This window comes from Arvicola amphibius, chromosome 7 (genome assembly GCF_903992535.2).
Source record: "Arvicola amphibius chromosome 7, mArvAmp1.2, whole genome shotgun sequence".
Lineage (NCBI taxonomy): Eukaryota > Metazoa > Chordata > Mammalia > Rodentia > Cricetidae > Arvicola > Arvicola amphibius.
In genome coordinates, this window is record NC_052053.1 from 112,363,878 (window position 1) to 112,384,624 (window position 20,747).

The 20,747-nt window shown below is 38.0% G+C and overlaps 1 protein-coding gene across 2 annotated transcripts in view; it reads right to left on the reverse strand.

Moving 5' to 3' along the window:
• Positions 1–396: 396 nt before the first annotated feature.
• Positions 397–20,747, reverse strand: part of Togaram1 (TOG array regulator of axonemal microtubules 1) — a 63,454-nt gene continuing 43,103 nt past the window's right edge. For both annotated transcript variants that reach the window (XM_038337551.1, XM_038337550.1), the window contains 10 exons: positions 20,592–20,745; positions 17,461–17,566; positions 16,825–17,060; positions 14,824–14,982; positions 12,050–12,176; positions 10,534–10,652; positions 10,145–10,334; positions 7,822–8,041; positions 2,452–2,538; positions 397–1,528 (listed from right to left, as the gene is read on the reverse strand). In XM_038337551.1, the coding sequence (XP_038193479.1) occupies positions 1,263–1,528; positions 2,452–2,538; positions 7,822–8,041; positions 10,145–10,334; positions 10,534–10,652; positions 12,050–12,176; positions 14,824–14,982; positions 16,825–17,060; positions 17,461–17,566; positions 20,592–20,745 (1,664 nt within the window). In that variant the 3' untranslated portion in view covers positions 397–1,262. The remainder of the gene's footprint in view (positions 1,529–2,451; positions 2,539–7,821; positions 8,042–10,144; positions 10,335–10,533; positions 10,653–12,049; positions 12,177–14,823; positions 14,983–16,824; positions 17,061–17,460; positions 17,567–20,591; positions 20,746–20,747) is intronic.

Sequence of the window (20,747 nt, forward strand, 5' to 3'; positions counted from 1 at the left end):
ATAGCAGCTGGAAGAGTTGAGTAGAGGGCTGGAGAGTACATACTTACCATCTACAAGATCCTGGCTTCCTCCCAGAGCGCACCCCTCCCCAGAGGCAGCCAAATAGATGGGAAACTCACTGACACACAAAGGAAAAAAGGACAACCAGAGAATTGGACTTTTAGAACTAGATACGGCCTTAGGATGCATCTAGCCTAGCTCTTAGAAGCCAGGAGAGGAGCTGAGACTCACTCAGTGTCACACAGCTAATTTCCTATAATTTGGGAATGTTAACTTAGGTCTACTCTTGGGTTACCACTGATTGGGCAGATGAAATGAAAAACAGATCAGTACTAAAGCATTGGTTTCAGTTTAACATATACGAGAGTTAGAAAAATAGGACACCTGCCACACATCTACAGAAATAAATCCTTTTATTTTATAACATTCCTTTTCTCTTTTAGGATGCATACAGTACGTGTAAGCCCAAGAATTCTGAGAAAAACTATAGAAGACCTGGCACTATTTTTGAGAATTACACAACTGGGCAGCAAAATAACACCTTTATAAATGGACAGACATACAGAAATTAAAAACTTAGTGTTTGCACACAAAAATAAAGTTACATTCAACACGTTTCTTAAACGTGCATTCAAATGGTTAATGTTTTCTAAGCTTTGGTCATCATGCTTTATTATAACTTGTTAATTTCACAATTTTGCAGATGATTAAACCCAAAAATTTAGCAAATATGCCATAATAACACAGCAGCAATAGCTAGCTAATACTGCATAATCATATTAGCAGACTGATTCAGAAACATGTTATCCACAAACAGCACACAAAACTTTTGTGATAACAGTTAAATGACTTTTCTTCCATTTCATAAAACAAGGCAGAGTAATGAGACATAGCAGAACATGATTACATAATAAAAAGTATATTTTTAATTACAAATCTAATTGTACAAATGGGGCAACATATTGCAGTTTCTATAGAATAGTGCAAATGAGCAGGATTTGTCTCAAAAACATTGAAAATTTAGTTCATCCCAGGTGCCATGGATTGATTTCATGACTACTAGTTTATATTAATTATTTCAGGTTTTCGTGTGATGGCTAGAAGGTCAGATCTGTACTCACAGATAGGCTGCAAATAAACATAGCCAATGACTTAATTTACTGGACATGAAATGCAGGCACTCAAAATGCAAAATATAGTTTAAAAAATTTCATTTGTCATCATGTAAATTGTCTGTTCATCATAACTATTTCATCAAAAACTCATAATTCATTTAAAACTGTCATATCGAGCAATTCCTCTAAACTTTTTTTGATATGCGGTGGTTGAGATGCAGCCTGGTTTAATAAGTTCTGACCCATCTGTGCAAAAAGTGCTTTCGACAATTTAGCTGTGGCTGTTCGTATATTTCCGCCAGCTCCAGGTAGGGAGCCACTGTGTGTCATATTCCCTAAGAGGTGCCATAAGACCACCAGCACTTTCTGTTCCGTGGCGTGAGGCTTCCTTTGATAAAGGTCCATGACAATATCTGAAACAAAACATTGGCAATAGTCAGAGCTTCCCTGAAATAAATTCAAGGTCTGTTAAATAACAAATATCCCAAATATGGGCTTCTGCCCTAGCCTATTTGTCCTAAATTATTAGGCCTTACAAACAAACAAAATGAGACAAAACTTGTAAAGATTGGGATCTTCAGGTGTCAGAGGGCCATATGTGACAACTTGGTCAGGAAAATAAAATGTTTTCCAAATGCAGTTAAATACAATTTATACAGCTCAATCCATGGAGCTTTCATCATAAAATCACCCAACTGGTCCTCCAGGAGCATCACATTGAAACAAAGGGCAGATTCTTTATCTTCATCTTCCCTCTTTTAAAGAGTACAAAATGCTGGGCATCACACAGGCTGTTTCAGAGTGCTAAGTAAGCAATCAATTATAGAACTACACCTTCAGTCCTAGAGTTATTTAAAAGAATACTTTGGAGTAAGTACATGTCTAAAAAGGTTCTTATTTCTATTCCGTATAGCAATGATACTAAATTGACAGCTATAATGAATTAAATGGAAATACCCATCAGCTTATCCATAATATCATTTGCAGGAAAAGGGACATAACTGGTGATAATCATCTTAAGCAAAATAAGTCAGACTCAGAAATCCAAATATTGCAGATTTTCCCTCATTTATGGGTCATAAATTTCATGTACATAACCCAAATTCCTTATGCATATAGAACTTGAAAGTAGAAGAAAGTCTGGCCTGGAAGACTGAACGGGAATAATGGGAAGGAGCCAGGGGAGACAGTGGGAAGAGACATATGGCCAATGTATAAAACATACGTGCATGAAAATGTTTGTCCATAAACTCTACATTAAGTACAATGAATATATCCCTATAAAATTCATAATAAAAGCATATTACTTTAAAAATTAATACTTAAAATTATGTACCAGCAAGTTTTTCTGTCATATCTTGTTTTGCTTTTCCATTTAGAAACTGAGCTTTTGTGCAAAATGGTTGCAGAAGTAAGTAATTGTCTGAAATAGAAAAAGAGACATTTCTAAGAAAGAGCGTTCAATAACTTTGATTAAACAGCATGAACAGGAAAAAGCAATAATTTCTACAATGTAAATATACCAACTTAAGAAGTCCACATACTTAATCCCTACTCCTAGTTTTCTATGAGAGTAATATTTTTGTGGCAAAGATGAAATAAAAGTACCCATCAAGCATTAAAGAAACTATCACAGGGGCTGGAGAGATGGCTCAGAGGTTAAGAGCATTGCCTGCTCTTCCAAAGGTCCTGAGTTCAATTCCCAGCAACCACATGGTGGCTCACAACCATCTGTAATGGGGTCTGGTGCCCTCTTCTGGCCTACAGTCATACACACAGAATATTGTATACATAATAAATAAATATTAAAAAAAAGAAACACAGGGCATAGAAGGGAAAGTGCTGTCAATCTCCTGGGCATCTCACTTTCAAATGCTGGTGGCTTTATTATAAAACAAAACCAGCAAAAAATGTTTTTTAAGGCAAAGTGGTTTTTACATTTAAGGATTTTTTAGATTTTTTTTTTATAATTACATAATTTTTCCCTTCTCCAGAATTCAAAAGATTCACAGGAAGTGGTAAAGATAGTACAGACAAGACTTTTATATTGAAAGGCTATATGTTACATAATTATAGGACAAAATCAAGCCAGGTGGTGGTGATGCACACATTCAATCACAGCACTCAGGAGGCAGAGGCAGGCAAATCCCTGAGTTTGAAACCAGCATAGTCTACAGAGTAAGTTCCAATATAGACAGAATTATTATACAGAGAAACATTGTCTCAAAAAACAAACAAACAAAAAAAATCAAAATAAGGAATGAATGTACATAGTTCCATTCCACCCATTTCTCTTTCTTTTTGTCCCCCCCCCACCCCCACCCCCGCTTTTCAAGACAGGGTTTCTCTGTAGCTTTGGAACCTGTCCTGGAACTAGCTCTTGTAGACCAGAATGGCCTCAAACTCACAGAGATCCACCTGCCTCTGCCTTCCAAGTGCTAGTATTAAAGGTGTGTGCCACCACCCCCAGCCTGTTCCATTTCTTTATATATAATATGATTTATACAGCAAATATGATACAGAAGGGCTTCTTCACCATAAACACCTTGCTAATGACCCCTTCTGTAGTGATAAAACACAAGAATCAGCTTAAGTGGAGAAAAGGTTGCTTGGGCTCATGTTTTCAGTTGAGTCCATGCTCACTTAGCCTTTCCTTTGGGCCTATGGTAGCACAGGACATCATGGAGGCTTACAGTAGTATAAATAGCTCACCTCATGGGATACAGGAAGGGAAGAGAGAGGAGAGGCTGGGGTCCTAACATTCCCTTCAAGGGTGTGTCTCCAAAGATCCAACCATTTGTTTAAAATGGGTTCTGCCTTCAGAAGTTTCTAAAATCTCCAATCAATGCCATGGAGTGAGGAATTGCCTTCAAAAAAGGGGGCCACTGCAGAACACTTAAGATGTAAATCATAAAAATACCAATACTTGCCTCCCTATCACCCATCAATGAAGGGAACAACTAGAATGTTCATCACTTAAGTGATTTTGTCCTTTTGAAAATATGAGTAAATCAAACAAAAGAGAGTATGACTTCAATTTAGCTTTTTAAATAGCATTATGCCTCTGTGAGTCATACAAATCAACCCAAGTATCAAGTCGGCTCTTTCCTATTGCTTAATAGTGTTCCATGGATATGCCATGAGTTGGATATAGTCTAAATGATGTCTTACACTAAGTTTATATTTTGGTTTTTTTTTTCTTTGTTTTTTGTTTTTTGTTTTTTTTTTTTTTTTTGCTGGGTTCTCTGGCAGAAAGGGGAGGGGCAGAGCCAGACAGGCAGGACTTGGGGCTCAGCGGGTTGGTAGACGACTCAGACCTCACCCCTGGCCACTGGAGAGAAACATACACATTGAGTCGGGAGTCTGTCAAAGCAGGATCTCGTTTAACTGTATTAGAAAGAAACTTATATAGGCTGAGATAGAGGAGTGGGAAACCTAGAATGGGCCAAGGTGGAAGAAGAAACAAGGGCCAATAATATTTTGCTATGTTAGCAGAGACTGGGCAGAGGTGGGCCTAGGTCGGGTTGTGCTGAGTCACTCGCTGTGTGGAAGTTATAGCCAGAGACAGGTCTCCAAACTTGAGCTAGGTTCAGGAAGTTATACTAGGCCTCACGCCAACTCAAGTTAGGTTCAGGAAGTTATACTAGGCCTCATGCCCAGGCCTCATGAGGCCCAACAGTTTTTAAAGAAACTTGAAATTCTTTTTTTTTGTTGTTGTTGTTTTTTGTTTTGTTTTGTTTTTTCGAGACAGGGTTTCCCTGTAGTTTCTAGAGACTGTCCTGGAACTAGCTCTTGTAGACCAGGCTGGCCTCGACCTCAGAGATCCACCTGCCTCTGCCTCCCCTCCACCACCGCCCGGCTTTGAAACTTGAAATTCTTTCTAGAGTGGTTGTACTATTTTGGTTTTTTTTTTTTTTTTTTTTGGTTTTTCGAGACAGGGTTTCTCTGCAGCTTTAGAGCCTGTCCTGGAGCTAGCTCTTGTAGACCAGGCTGGTCTCGAACTCACAGAGATCCGCCTGCCCCTGCCTCCCGAGTGCTGGGATTAAAGGTGTGCACCACCACCGCCCGGCTGTGGCTGTACTATTGATACTCTCATTAGAAATGTACTCAAGAGCCAGGCGGTCCTCTCCTTTAATCCAAGCACTAGGGAGGCAGAGGCAGGCAGATCTCTGTGAGTTTGAGGACATTCTGGTCTACAAAGCGAGTTCTACGACAGTCAGAGATACACACAGAAACCCTGTTTCAAGAAACAAAAAACAAACAAGAAAAAAAAAAGAAAAACGATATATATATATGTATACACACACACATATTCTCTCTCTCTCTCTCTCTCTCTCTCTCTCTCTCTCTCTCTCTCTCTCTCTCTCTCTCTTCTGGACCCCATAAGCATTTGGTTCTTCCTGCTTCCTTCCTTTCTGGACTTGTGTTTGGATATACGTGTGCAACAGATAAAGTATGGGGTCAGGGAGAGTCAGCTTTCTCCTTCCACCACATGGATCCTGGGAATGAGACTTAGCAACAAGCTCTCTTACTTGGTAAGCCGTCTTTCTAGCCTCAGCCACAATTAAAAAGAAAAAAATTGAGTTGTTCTAATACTCATATGGTATGGGAAGTCCTTCTGTATATGTGTTGCTTTTATTGGTTGATGAATAAAGAAACTGTTTTGAGCCTATAGCAGGGCAGAACAGGGGTAGGCAGGGAAAACTAAACTGAATGCTGGGAGAAAGGAGGCAGAGTCAGAAAGATGCTATGGAGCTGCCAGAGGGAAAAGACGCAAGCTGCCAGCTGGAACCTTGCCAATAGGCCATGACATGGTAAAATATAAAATTATAAAAATGGGTTAATTTAAGAGATAAGAATGAGCTAGAAATATGCATAAGCTAATAGGCCAAGCAGTGTTGTAATTAATGTAGTTTCTGTGTGATTATTTTGGTAGTCTGGAAAGCCAGAAAATGAACAAGCAGCCTCCTACTACACTCATATAGTGAGTAGTGTCTTATCACTAAGGCAAAGTGATGCTGAATATCTTTTGTGGGCACATTTTTTCATGTGTATGTCCTCCTCAGACAAATGCTTCTTCATGTCTTTTTCTTGTTTTCTACTTGGATCTGTTTTGTTCAAGGTTGAGTGAGTTTTGAGAGTTATTTATATATTCTAGATATGAGCTCTGTCTACTATGCTAAGGTTTCTGTCTCAGGATACATCTTTTCTCTTTAGCTGCTTAATATAATCTTTTGTAATTTAAAAGAATAAATTTTGTGTGTGCACATTACATAATGAGATATCTAAAAAAAAAAGTTTTGCTTCGCTTGCATCTGATTTCTTCACACTTGGACCTTTCATCCAGAAGATTTTGTCTGGTATCTGTCTTTGTATTCAATCCCTGTCATAACAATAATTTCTGAATATATACAATGACTTACATAGAAGACTGCTTTCCTTCAGGGAGTCTGGAATTTTGTCACATCCTAGGCAGACACAATGAGAATCCAGGGAAGAGTCTTTGTCTTTAATAAGCTTCCTTGTTAGATAACATCTCACACTGGATGTGTTCTGTTCAGTGCTACTGGGAACGGTCCCTTAAAAGCTTGCATCTAGCCAGGCAGTGGTGGCTCATGCCTTTAATCTCAGCACTCGGGAGGCAGAGGCAGGTGGATCTCTGTGAGTCTGAGGTCAGCCTGGTCTGCAGAGAGAGTTCCAGGCCAGCCAGGGGCTTCTGTAAAGGCTGGAGGGGTCTTTCCTTCCATCATGTGGGTCCCCGGGATAGAACTCACATTGTCATACCTGGTAAAAAACATCTTTACTTGCTGAGGTATCTCAACAACTGAAGTTTTTTTAACACTATTTTTTTGAGGATTTTGTGTATGAATATTTACAACATTGCCATCACAAACACTCTACCCACTCTAACTCCTTATACCCCTTCCACTCCCTCTCAACTTCATAACCTCTTCATTACTGTTACATATGTAATTGTACATATATATATATACATATACATACATACATACATATATATATATATATATACACATACAGTCAGCTGAGTCCATGATGTCCTACACATATGCATATGTGTTTTGGGCTGACCATTTAGGATCTATCACGGACTTATCTTTGGAGAACATGGAGTCTACCTCTCATAGCAGCCAATAATGCCTGTGGCTCTTCATCTAACAGCGGGGTCTTGTGAGATTTCCCCTATCTATGTTGGCATGTCAACTGGTAACAACATTGTTTCAGTTTTCCTTACATATCCATATTGTTAGTATTAAATTGATGCAACTCCCTGACATATAGAGAAGACACTATTTTATAGCAGCTATTCTGGTCTTCTGACTCTATAATCTTTACACCCTCTGAGTCCAGTTTATTGACATGCATGGATCATGCAGTTAGAATGATTCCTAAAGGTTTATGTGATGTCCTGAAGATGTTACCATGTAATGTCCTAAAATATAGCTAATGCCATATTTACATTTAAATGTATAATCCATTTAATTTCATGAATATGAGGCAAAAATTTAGAACTCAGTGAAAAACACAGTCAATTTAAATACTGTATCATGAAAATAATTTACGAAAAAAGTTTAGGATATACTAGTAAGGTACAAATATTATTTATTTCAACATATAAAAAACACATAGACTAAGAAAGCAAGGAAGTAAAATCAAAATCATTTGAATACCAGTTAAGATTCCTTACCTACATGCTGACTCAGTGCATGAACAACATTTGTGGCAGCCGCATAGATGCCAGGGTTCTTGGAATTCAGATTGTTATCCACAATTGCGGGAATTAGCATGTTGATTATAGGAGACAAGTTGTCTCGAAGTAAAGGAATCATTTTATGCATTGTTTCTAGAGCCACCAAATTCACTTTGCTATTGGAATCATGAAGTCGAGACTTAAAAGCATCAAAGATCTGAAAATAAATTGGTAAATTAAAGTAAAGCAATGTTTATACCTCTTACATTATCCTTGTTTGCCACTTATTTCTCCTACTTTACTCTTCACACACACACACACACACACACACACACACACACACACACCCACCCTATTTGTTTGTATGTTTGCTTTTCAAGACAGGGTTTCTCTAGGTAACAGTCCTGGCTGTCCTGGAACTTGCTTTGTAGATCAGGCCAGCCTCAAATTTACAAGTTCTGCCTGAGCCTGTCTCCTGAGTGCTGGGATTAAGGGTGTCCACCGCCACACCTGGCCATCACACACATACCCTATTTAAATTTAACTCAGATAATAGAAACTTTATGATTTGTCAAATTTAAATGTTACATGTAGTAAAAATCATCCCAAAGATGTTTAATAAACGAAGGCTACAAATGTGGCTTGATAGGAGGCTGACTGACTGCAAAAATAATCAATGTGCTGTTAGTTAAGATGCAGGCCAGTCTCATTTGATGCTAAGAACTTACGGAAAGTTCCTATAATCTCTTTATGCAGAACAGAAGACAAGGAAATTTTACCACAGATATTTGACATGATTTTGGTTTAATTTTGGTAGGACAATTAATAATATCAACTCCCTCCCTTAAACTACAGTAAGAATCAAAGCCAAGGTCTTATGCTTCCATGTTAGATAAGTGCTCTACCATTAAGCTCTAACTCTAAGCTTTTCAGGGTCCCCTGCAGCCACCCCCCACCCCCATACACACAAAACAGAGGCTGGCCTTTGAACTTACCATGTAGCTGAGGATGACCTGGAACTATGCACATGCACCACACTCTAGCTTATGAGGTGCTGGGGACCTAACATGTTTGTGTGTGCTAGACAAGCACTCCACAAAATAAGTTACCTCCCCAGCCTCCTCAGAGTCAAGTTTTATTACTTTTTAATATGATACTATATTATTCCTGTTTCTTCAGATTCCTTAACTTTCATAAATCTCACCACATAATACAATGGATGTTAAATAAGCCTTTTGTCGGATCAGGCAATCAAGAAGATACTCTATGAAGCTAAGGCCATTAACTAATCTTTCCTTATACTTATTTTAATTTTTCATGTTAAAAAATTTAACCAAGAGATTTACTTATATTTAACAGATACTAGAAAATGACTCACTGAAATTAAGAAGTAATTATGGTATGCTTGTCAAGTTTAATGTAGTTATGCCAACTTTAAATGGAATTTAATAAATTACTAATGGAATTAACTGAACTAAATTCTAGTAAAACAGAAGTAACCTATGCTCACACCACAATGTTTATTAATCTCCATGCCCTTGTTTCTTTATCTAAAGATCCATTAAAATAAAAATTATGTAAATATATAAATAAGCATATATCCTATTTTTATTTACTGATTTATAAAACATATAAAAAGTTATAACATCCTTAATAAAGCAAATACTAGGTCTCTTCAATTTTCATTTGTTAAGAGTATGTATTGACTCTCTCAATATATATTTACTGAAGCCAGGCTGAGAACTCTCAGAATGCCAAGCTTACCAATGTGTAAGAAGTTTCTACTGACTGTCTTCTTTTCTTTCTAATATGTTTATTTTTAATTGTGTGTATGCGTGCGCTCATGTAAAGGGCACATAGTACAGATTTCCTCAAAGCCAGAGGCGGCAGAATTATAGGCAGCTAGGAGCTGTCAGAGTGGGAGCTGGAAACCCAGCTCAGGTCGTGGGGAAAAAGGAGCACTCTCAACTTCAGAGCTGTCTCTCCAGCCCCTACATGACCAATGTCTTATTTTTTTCCTATTACATTTTAACTGCCCAACATGTTTTAACATAGCAAATCCTATGTAATCGGTTCCTGTTACTAAACTTACTTTTAATACTTTCAAATAACATAAATAAAGTTCCATGGCTTTGAGTAATTTGCTACATTAATGCTTTTTCCATTTAGATTATAAATGAAAATTAATCTTGAGAGCAAGGACCCAAATTTGATCCTTTGGTTCCATGTGTGAAAGGAGTAAACTACTTCCTTAAATCTGTCTTCTGAATTCTACACACACATGCACACACACAATGCTTAACAAAATTAACTTTCTTACCTTCACAATGTTGCCAACAACAAGTTCTTGGTTGTTTTCAGTATCTGATAAAAGTTGTTTAATCCCATTAATACGATCACGAAAGTCTTTTGCATTTAATAAACCTGTTATGACTTTAATGTACTCAGCACTTTCTAAGGAATTTCGAGGAGCTGGTTTTCTGGGGGCTTCTCGAACTTCAGTTACTTCCCTAAAATGGAAGACAGATTTCATTTTTACTTCCCTACAGAATCTAAAATTAAAAATTCTTATTATAAATTCAGTCTTTAAATTTCAGAAATGATGCAGCACGCCAGTGTTGGAAAGCCCTACTGAACTAGGTCATGAGAACATGAAGCTGAGATGGTGAGGATCATTTCTCAAATAGTATGGACTTCTGATTACATTACCTTTCACCCGAACTGAAAGCATCTCGAGAAACAGATGATGACCTCGCGTGTCCAACACTGCCAGTGTGAGATCGCCTTCCTTTTGCTGACGGCGTGTCTAGAGGTATCTCTCCCAAACCCTGTAAGGAAATACAAAGTCGATGGGAGACATATTTAAACTAGCAGTGCATTAACTTACACAGCAGCTTTTCAAAGCAGCCTGCTAAAACACACAATGTGTTTTATAGAGCCTGGAGAGATGGCTCAGTGGGTAATAGCACTTGCTGTGCATACTTGATATCTGAGTTCAATTACTGAAACCTACATAAAAGTAGAATTGAATGGGGAGAATCAATACTACAAAGTAATTCTGACCTTCACAAGCTCATGAGGACATGCTCACAACTGCACACACACATGCGCACGCGCGCGCACACACACACACACAAAATTATAGATTTTTCTATTTATTGTACTGGAAATGACTCATAAATACAATCAACTTCATTTTAGTCAGCTGTTTGCACGGCTATTTTAATAAGTTCTATACGAGTAAGAATCTCTATGAAATAGTCAATATCAATGGACAGAAAAACAGCTCTAAGATGCCTGTTACTATATATCTTTGTAATATCCCTTTATAAATCAGTCTTCCTGAGACCATGTCATTAAAAAATGACATAAAGCTACAATATAAGAATTATACATTAAACACATTAAAAATAAATGTGCTTTCTCATTTTTTTCTCCTATCCTCATTTTACAAAAATAAAAATTCTAGTTTGAGAATGAAGTGCTGCGCTGAACAGCATATGGTTGGAAACTTTCAGAACGATAATGCAAGCTTACAAATGTAACAGGTCAAACAACTTCCTAACATATTACCTTAATATTTTCTTCAAACAGTGTCTTACTATCATTTAGGTTTTTTGTTAAGATTTATTTTAAGAATTATTTATATTATCATCTTATGTGTTTTGCCTGCCTATAAGCCTCGTACCTGGAGTTCAGAAGAAGATACTGGGTCCCCTGGAACTCAAGTCACAGGCAGTTGGGAGCTTCCATATAGGTGCTCAGTATTGAACCTGGGTCCTCTGGAAGAGTACCTATGATCTTAACCACTGAGTCATTGCTCTAGCCTCATAATTTAAATCTTAATAAACAATAAGCATTTATTCTTCAAGTCTGATAGCACATATATCTACTTAGAATTGCAGGTTAACCCTATTTCAAGATGGGTAACATAGAAATGATCTAAAAAACAGCTGTTACTATTCTTTATGCTTTTGGAAAAATCTATATTGTAGTTATTTGTATTTATTTATTTATTAATCCAATACTTATTTATTTATTTGGAGCGCGGACCAGTCTTTTTGAAACTGGGTACTATGTTGTCAAGGGTAGACCAACATTCAATATGTAGCTGAGGATAACATGAACTCCTTTGATTCTCCTGCTCCACCTTTCAAGTGCTGTGAGAGCCTAGCTTATAAGTTTTGCTTTTTAAATTGTTTTACACATCAAACAATTTACATACCTTTTGCCGTAAATTTTTAACAGATTCTTTAATATATGGCAAATCTTTAGATGGGATATACTTTTCAAGCATTTTTTCAAAGTTAGGATGGCCCATCATGAGGAAAAGCATCTTTCGACCATAATACCTATGGGTATGTGAGAAACACATTAGTGCATTTTCATACAGTAACAAACTGGTTCTGTCCTGGATGCATTTTGCCCAGTGGGTGAGGCTATGACAGAGACTGCTGGTCCCTTAAGTAGGTAAATCACTGAAATTCAGATACACTGACTGTCCTTGAGCGAATAGCATCCCCCTATTCTCCTGTCTGCCCTTTTTAAAGTTACCGCAACTTAAATCTTTCAACCACGAGTCAGACAGAAAGCACAAAGTATGGCTAGTTTTGTTTGTTTTTTACATGCACGATGGTCCATATTAAAGCTTGTACTCAGATGTATCATCTCTGACTTGGCCTCCTCACACACTGACCTTGCTGCTCTCCCCCAGCCAAACATCTGACCTTAGTTAACCTTCTCTATATCCTATCCTTCTGACTCACTCTCTCCTTTTCTAACCCAAACTTAGCTAGATGCCACTCTTCAAAATTCTATTTTCTGTCATTTAAGGTATAAATTTAAAAAATGAACCTAATGTTAGATGACACAATCAAGGTTGCTACGCTACTGAAATGGTGGGGTAGTCTTCAAGCTAGGATCATGTTACATAAAACTAAACATTATCCTTTTAGGGTAAAGGAGCCAAATGTCAATCTAACAGAGAAACGTCAGGCACCATAGAGGTGCACATTGGAGACGCGTAGGCAGAGATCTTAGCAGAACAGTAGCACTCTGAACAGAGGATTGGCCCTGAAATAAGTTAGTCACACTTGTGTGGACAAGTTTTGTGAAAGCAGAATCTAGAGCGATCTCAGGACAGGCTGTCAGCCAGATCTCTTCAGATGTAACTAAGCTGCAGAAGAGGAGGAGACAGTACAGAGCGAACAGGGACTTCCCACAAACAGAGGTAAGTCAAACCACTCGGCTGTAACTTCAAGAACAATTCAACTTGTTAGCCTAGAATATGAAGACAAGTAGATCTGCCATTAGGCTCAGGACTACAGGAAAAGCAAAAACAAACAAGAAAGCAAATAGCTGCCCTCAAAACATGAGCAACAGTGAAATTCACAGACTAATTAGAAGAGTTTTGCGTTATCTAACTATAAATAATGACAACAGGAAGTAGTAGAGAGGCTTAGTGCAGACCGGTGCATAGCTCTGTGGTACAGCACTTTCCTAGAGTGTGTTAGGTTCTAGGCACAAAAAGGAAAAACACAAAACAAAAAAGTAAAACAAAGACACACACCACATACCCACTTAGAATCCTTTATTTCTCCCTCTAACTAGTCAGTGGTTTAATCCTCTGGAATTCTTGTTTTGTTTGAGGCAGGGTCTTACTGTACAGACCAGGCTAACCTGGTCTTGACATAATCGGCCTGCTTCAGCTTCTTGAGTTTTATTAGGATTACAGGTATGTAGCATTATGCCTGGGTCTCTTGAATGTTTCTAAATGTTTTTATTTGTTTGTTTTATATTTTCAAAACAGGGTTTCTCTCTGTAGTCCCAAATTTCCTGTAGCTCACTCTGTAAAACAGGCTGGCTTCGATTCAGCGATCTGCCTGCCTCTGCCTCTTGAGTACTGGGATTAAAGGTTTGTGCCATTACTCCTAGAAGCAATATATTTCCCCCAGAAAATTCTAAATATTTTTGCAAGACACTACTGGTTACTATGTCCAGCCTTCCTAAATTTACAAAACCTAACAACAAAGACAAAATAACTTACTGAAGTGATGTAGATGAGGAACTTAATCTAGGCTTCTGACTAAATACAAATTTTCTAATAGCACCATAAGTATCAAGCTATAAATATTATTTTGCCTTCTTTTGCTGAATGTTATTAATCTTCCTAAACTGCTTCAAGTAACAGTCACCAGAAACTCACGAAATATCCTAAGTATAAATACACCATTTTCTGCTGATAATATACAGTTAACTATGTTCTTGCATTTTACATTTGTACCTCTTTCCTTGATTTTTATCAAATTGCTTTAAAATGTAATCTTTCCCTAAATATATTACTTGACTTTTGCACACACAATGAAGTTCTGCTACTTCTCTGCCCATTACAGTCTTGTGTCACTTAAAAACTTAATACTAGGAATTATGAAGTGTCATCTGTATATTTGGAGAATTCATGATGTGCTTACTCGCTATCATTTACAAACTGGCAAATAAGACTCTCCTCAGTATCAATTTGAGACCTCATTTCTCCATTTAGAAAATGTTAAGATTTTTAAAAACCTTGTTTTCTCCTTTCTTGTTTTTTTTTTTTTTTTGTTTTTTCTTTTGGTTTTTTGAGTGTTTCTCTGAACAGCTCTGGCAGTCCTGGAACTCTGGAGACCAGGCTGGCCTTGAACTCACAGAGATCTGCCTGCCTCTGCCTGCTTCTGCCTCCGGAGTTCCGGGAAAGGTATGTGCCACCACTGCCTGGCCTAAGGCCTTATTTATAAAATTTGGGGGCCATCAAGATGATTCAGTGAGTAAAGGCACTGGCTTCCAAGCCTGATGGCTTAATTTCAATCCCCAGAACCCACACGAGACTGTCCTTCAACCGTCACATGCACACCATGGCACGTGTATGTCATGATATGCTCATGTGCCACATTATACAAAACAAGTAAATGTAAATTTTTAAAACAAACAAAAAAGACTTAGCAAATATTACCAATTATTCACCTGGTTTCTTGTGAGCTATCTTGAGCAAACTTAGCAGCAGCAGGCAGTATGCGTTCAGCCATATCCTTTGTTCCAGATAAAATACGCTCTGGTTCCATAAATTCTACCACCTCTGCCAAATGCTGGGCTGTGCATCTTCTCACTGCGCTGTGCAGATGGCTGCAAAGCAAACACGACCATGCGAGTCCAAGTTGAGGCATGAGCTATTTCCAACAGATGTAGACTTTAACAAATTTGATTAAAAAATTAACCATTTCTCATAGGGTGGGGAGGTTGCAGGGGCAGAGGGTTGATACGAAGGGACAGGGAAATGAATGGGATAGAGATGGTATGAAACAAAGAATAAATAAAAAGAAAAAATTAACAACTTCTCATCAATCACCCGAGAGGCTGAAATGACAAATGATTCACATTAGTTATCTCTACCCAAGAAGATATATCAAAACTGTCAATTCTTTTTTATGTATTAAGGCTTGTTTTACAGCCTATATTGTGATTAATTTTAGAGAAGGTTCTATGGGCTTCTGCAAAGAATATATATTCCACACCTGTGAGATGGAATATTCTGAATATTCTGCAAACACCTATTAAATCCAACTGGTCTGTGTTGTTGTTGTTATTATTACTATTGTGTGTGTGTGTGTGTGTGCGTGTGTGTGAAAGAGAGAGAGACATGGAGACGTGTGTGAGTGTGGCAGCACACACGTCAAAGTACATATGTGGAGGTGAGAAGACAACCTTCAGAACCTTCAGGAGTCAGTTCTCTTCTTCCACCATGGGATCCAGCTACAGAATTCCAGTAGTCAGGCTTGGTGAGTTGAGCCCATTTTTATTTACGATTCCTATGGAAAGGTTGGCAATTTGCAATGATTTTTGTTAACTGGCTCTGGTTGTTTGGACTGCTGTTAGTTCTTTGCTTTCTCCCTAATCATATTAGGGGCTTGATTGCTTACTGAGCCAGACGTGGTGGGTTTCCTCAGGTCATCTACTCCTCTCATGAAATGTATTCTTTTCAGTATTCACATGAATGAGACTTTCTTTCTCTTTATATATAGTATAGTGTATAGTATTCCTTGAAGTATTTTCCTCAGTGCTAGTTTGGTTACCATGAATTGCCTTTAGTTTGTGCATTATGTTGAAATGTTCACATTTCTCCATCAGGTTTAAAAAGATAACTTCACCATATATAATAACCAAGGTTGACAATTATTTACTTCTACAGTTTAAAATATATCATCCCACACTTTCTGGGCTTTGAGTGTTACTGATGAGAGATTTGATATTATTCTCATGTGCCTGTCTTTTTAGGTAAGCTGGTGTTTTCCCCTTACAGGTTTGTTATTGTTGTTATTGAAATCATTTACTGAAGAGTTTGCATGTGCTTCTGCGCACATGTGTGGGTATGTATGCTGTGTGAAGAGTAGAGGTCAGGGGACGATGGTGGGAATTGTCTGCATCTTGCACCATGTAGTTTTGGAGGAACAAACAAAGGTATCATGAGGCATGGTGGCAAAGGGCTTTTGCCAGCTGAGCCCTCTTGCCAGCTCCTTCCTCATAGCTTTTAATATTGTTTCCCTGTTTTGACAATACTTTTATTAGCATTTATCAACTATACATAATAATGGGGTTCATGACAACTTTTTACATCTTGACTATAATTCATTATGGAGAGGTTTCTCTCGATCATGTCTATTTGAAGTTGTAAATGCCTTTCTGTTGTGAGTTCCATTTCCATACCAGGCTCAGAGGCAGCTTCTAGCCTGCCATCTTACCCTAAAGAAGTGATAAAGATGACTGACAACAGTTAAACTTTATTTAGCTCCAGATTTTGAACAAATGTGATATTATTAGAAAAACAAATTTATGGCTCTTTTCCCGTTTAACATATGATTTTTTTATCATGGAAAATTATTTTTGCAAAATTTGCTTTTATCCTCACTGTGCACAGAAGTATAATTTGATTTTTAGTTTAAGGGTATTTCAAGATTATTTTGACATTACCTTTGTCCTCCATTGATAAGAGCAATGACTGCACGTGCAGGAGTGACATTATTAACCATAGCTCTCAATGCTTTGTCCACATCTTCTCTTATGAATGTGTTAGACTCTCCAGCCTTGTGCAGCAAAGCTCTTACTGCAGTATCTAGCTCTTGATCCATGCTCTTCCTCAGATATGTGAAAAGATCACTTAGACACACCACAGCAGCACGCGACACCCCAGACCGTAAATTTTTCACCTAAAAAACAACTTTGAAACATGAACTTCCCCCCACATGTTGTCAGAAACACAGCAATGTCACTCTGGAATGAGTTCTGACATTAAAGTAAGATATCTGATTATGTGAACTCGCTCTGTAGAACAGGCTGGCTTTAAAGTTACAGAGATCTACCTGCTTTGCCTCCCCAGTGTTGGGATTAAAGGCTTGCATCACCATACCTGGTCATGATTATGCATTATTATATATCCTCCACATCAACATCAAATAACTTTTCAAATATTACAAATTAAGAAAGCCCTACTTCATATATAAATACACTAAAAAACGTAGTATAGAATTGTCTAAACAGTTTGAAATTCAAGTAAATGTGTATGTAAGTTTCTAATTAAACAACACTCAATTTAGCTGAAAACATTACCTCTTGAACTACTGCAAAGTTTGTTTCGTGCAACTTTGTGCTCAACAAGTCAGAGTGGAAAGCAGCTAAGCATCGGATAAAATTCAGTCCCTCCATCTTCTTCTCCCTGCAGACAAATGACGAAATCATCTTTCAAATGGGATTTAATTAGAACAGAATCGCAAATGTTTTTTTTTGGGAGGGGGCAATGAGGAAACTATTTTCTTCCTTAATAGTTAGTAATCTTAAAAATCCAAGTAAATAACTTTTTCCTTTTCTTTCTTCCTTCCTTCCTTCCTTCCTTCCTTCCTTCCTTCCTTTCTTTCTTTCTTTTTTCTAGACAGAGTTTCTCTGTGTAGTCCTGGCTTTCCTGGAACTTGCTCTGTAGACCAGGCTGGCCCTGAACTCAGAGATCTGCCTGTTTCTGCCTCCTGAGTGCTGGGATTAGAGGTGTGTGCCACCTCCACAACCACAAATAACTTTTAATAGCAAAAACCAACACAAGAGTCAAGCTAAGGTATTATTTCAGTAAAAGTACCATCTTCTTTCTGGAAAGTAGGAGACAAATAACAAATGAAAGTTAAGAAAAATAGTAAGAAAAAAAGCTGGCTGTTATCTCGTTAGTGAGGAAACAACTCAGAAGCAAGGAAAACCACCACCAGTTATTTCTACGGCTCCTATTTGTCTTTCATTATTGGACTTAAAGGGTCAGACAAAGTCAGTGGATATGAACCAAAGACGGTGGGACTCAATTGGTATTTAGGTGTAATACCAGAGTTGATGGTTTTCTTTTTTCTTTTTTTTTTTTTTTTGGCAGGGGCAGGATGGAGGGGGTTTGACATAGGGTTTCTCTGTGTTAACAGCCTAGCTATCCTGGAACAAGCTCTTGCAGACCAAGCTGTCCTCGAATTTAAAAGAGATCAGCCTGCCTCTGCCTCCCAAGTGCTGGGAATAAAAGCATGCACCACTATCACCCAGCTAGATTTGATGGTTTTCATCTTGTAGGTATAGAGAATGTGAAGTATGGAAGAACTTTAGCTGGGAATGCTGCTCTATTCATTGTTTATACTATCTGTGAGCATGGGCCTATGCCATGGTATGTATGTATGTATGTATGTATGTATGTATGTATGTATGTGGAAGTCGAAGGGTTCTCTGGAAGCGCTGCTAGTGTTCAACCTCTGAGCCATCTTTCAAGCTCAGATTTTTTTTTTTTTTTTTTTTTTTTTTTTTTTTTTTTTTTTTTTTTTTTTTTTGGTTTTTCGAGACAGGGTTTCTCTGTGGCTTTGGAGCCTGTCCTGGAACTAGCTCTTGTAGACCAGGCTGGTCTCGAACTCACAGAGATCTGCCTGCCTCTGCCTCCCGAGTGCTGGGATTAAAGGCGTGCGCCACCACCGCCCGGCTCAGATTTATTTTATATATAAGTGTGTATATGTACACACGTGAGTGCAGGTGCCCACAGAGTCCAGAAGAGTGTGTCAGATCCCAGGGAGCTGTAGTAACAGTTGACTGTAATCTATCACATGGATACTGGAAATCATAACCAAGTCTCTACAAAAGCAAACAAGTGTTCTAAACCAAAGATCCATCTCTCCATCCCTAGACATTTTTAAATTCATATTTTTTTTGTCTTTTGCTTGTGTTTTTTAGGGACAAGGAATTATACAGTCTAGGCTGCCTCAAACTCATGTAGCAGGGTCTGGCTTTGAACTCCTAACTTTCTTGCTTCCACTTCCTGGATTACAGGAATGCACCACCTCAACATCTCTAACATACAACAGCAGAGTTGAGTACTCACAACAGAGATATCTGCTATCTAAAAACATGTGCTCTCTGACTCTTTACAAGAAATGATGGCTAAGGAAAGACTGCCCCGATGTACAAAATAATGGTAGCTTAAGCAGGGTGGTGGTGGCGTACACCTTTAAGTCCAGCACTTGGGAGGCAGAGGCGGGCAGATCTCTGTGAGTTCATGGCCAGCCTGGTCTACAAGAGCTAGTTCCAGGACAGGCTCCAAAGCTACAGAGAAACCCTGTCTTGAAAAATAAACAAACAAAAAAGTAGCTTAGAGAACACCAGAGAACTTAATTCCATAGCACTCCTAAAGGAAAACAGAGTAAAAGAATCACAAAGTATTATAACAGGAAAAGAACCAAGAGACTGATTGTTCTAAGGCAAAGTAAAAAGTTTACCAAGAGGAGAGACCAAGAAATGAATAGTGTAGACTTAGCAAAATAGTGACCGTGTAGTTTTAGTGAAAGGATTCCTAATTGAAAGCCAATTAAAGAAGATTAAGAAGGTGAACATGGGGTAAAACTATAGTTAATGGGTCACCCCTTTTTTTGAGAATGTTCAGTTTAAGGAGGAAGGTAAGTAGAAATGGGAAAATGCATACAGCTTATGGAGATTTATTTTGAAATTAGAAATATATGTTATAGCATACTTTTAGCATGGGGTTTTACTGGGGATTGGTTTCCAATCCAAGGGCCTGGCACATGTCAAGCATATGCGTTACCACTGAGCAATACCCCAAGTTCAACAGCCCAGTTTGATGTTGATGAGCACAGTCTAGCAGAGGCAAAAGTGATGATGAAGTGAAGAAGGAACTAGAGTAGAAAATGAGAAAAAAAGCAGCCAGCAGATACTCCAGCGCAAACACTGCCAAGTATATATAGCATTTGGTATTTTCAATGATGCCAATACTGCAGTTGTTACTAAGTTGCTTATTATACATTATATTTCTTTTTTTAAAATATTTATTTATTTATTATGTATACAATATTCTGTCTGTGTGTATGCAGGCCAGAAGAGGGCACCAGATCTCATTACAGATGGTTGTGAGCCACCATGTGGTTGCTGGGAATTGAACTCAGGACGTTTGGAAGAGCAGGCAATGCTCTTAACCACTGAGCCATCTCTCCAGCCCTATACATTATATTTCAAGTGACTTATGAGATACAGTCTAATGCCAAAGGTTTTGCATAACTCATAATAAAGCTAAAATATGTCCTTATGGTATATAAGTTAAAACATAACTGTTAATACATCTGAGGCAGAAGTAGCAACATTAATAAGTTCAAAAGAGTCAGCTGCCTAAGAACTAAAATAATCTCAATGATACAGGGATAGCATTAAGAACGGTGTTAACTTACCAGTCCTCATCAGCTAGAAGCCGCAAGGCTTCTGTCAGGGCTATTTCTGGTTTGGAAAATGGTCGTAATTCCAATGAATCCATTATCTCTGGACTATGAGTGACAGAAGACATTCTTTCTGTATACTGTGGAATGACTCCAGGAGATGTTTCACCT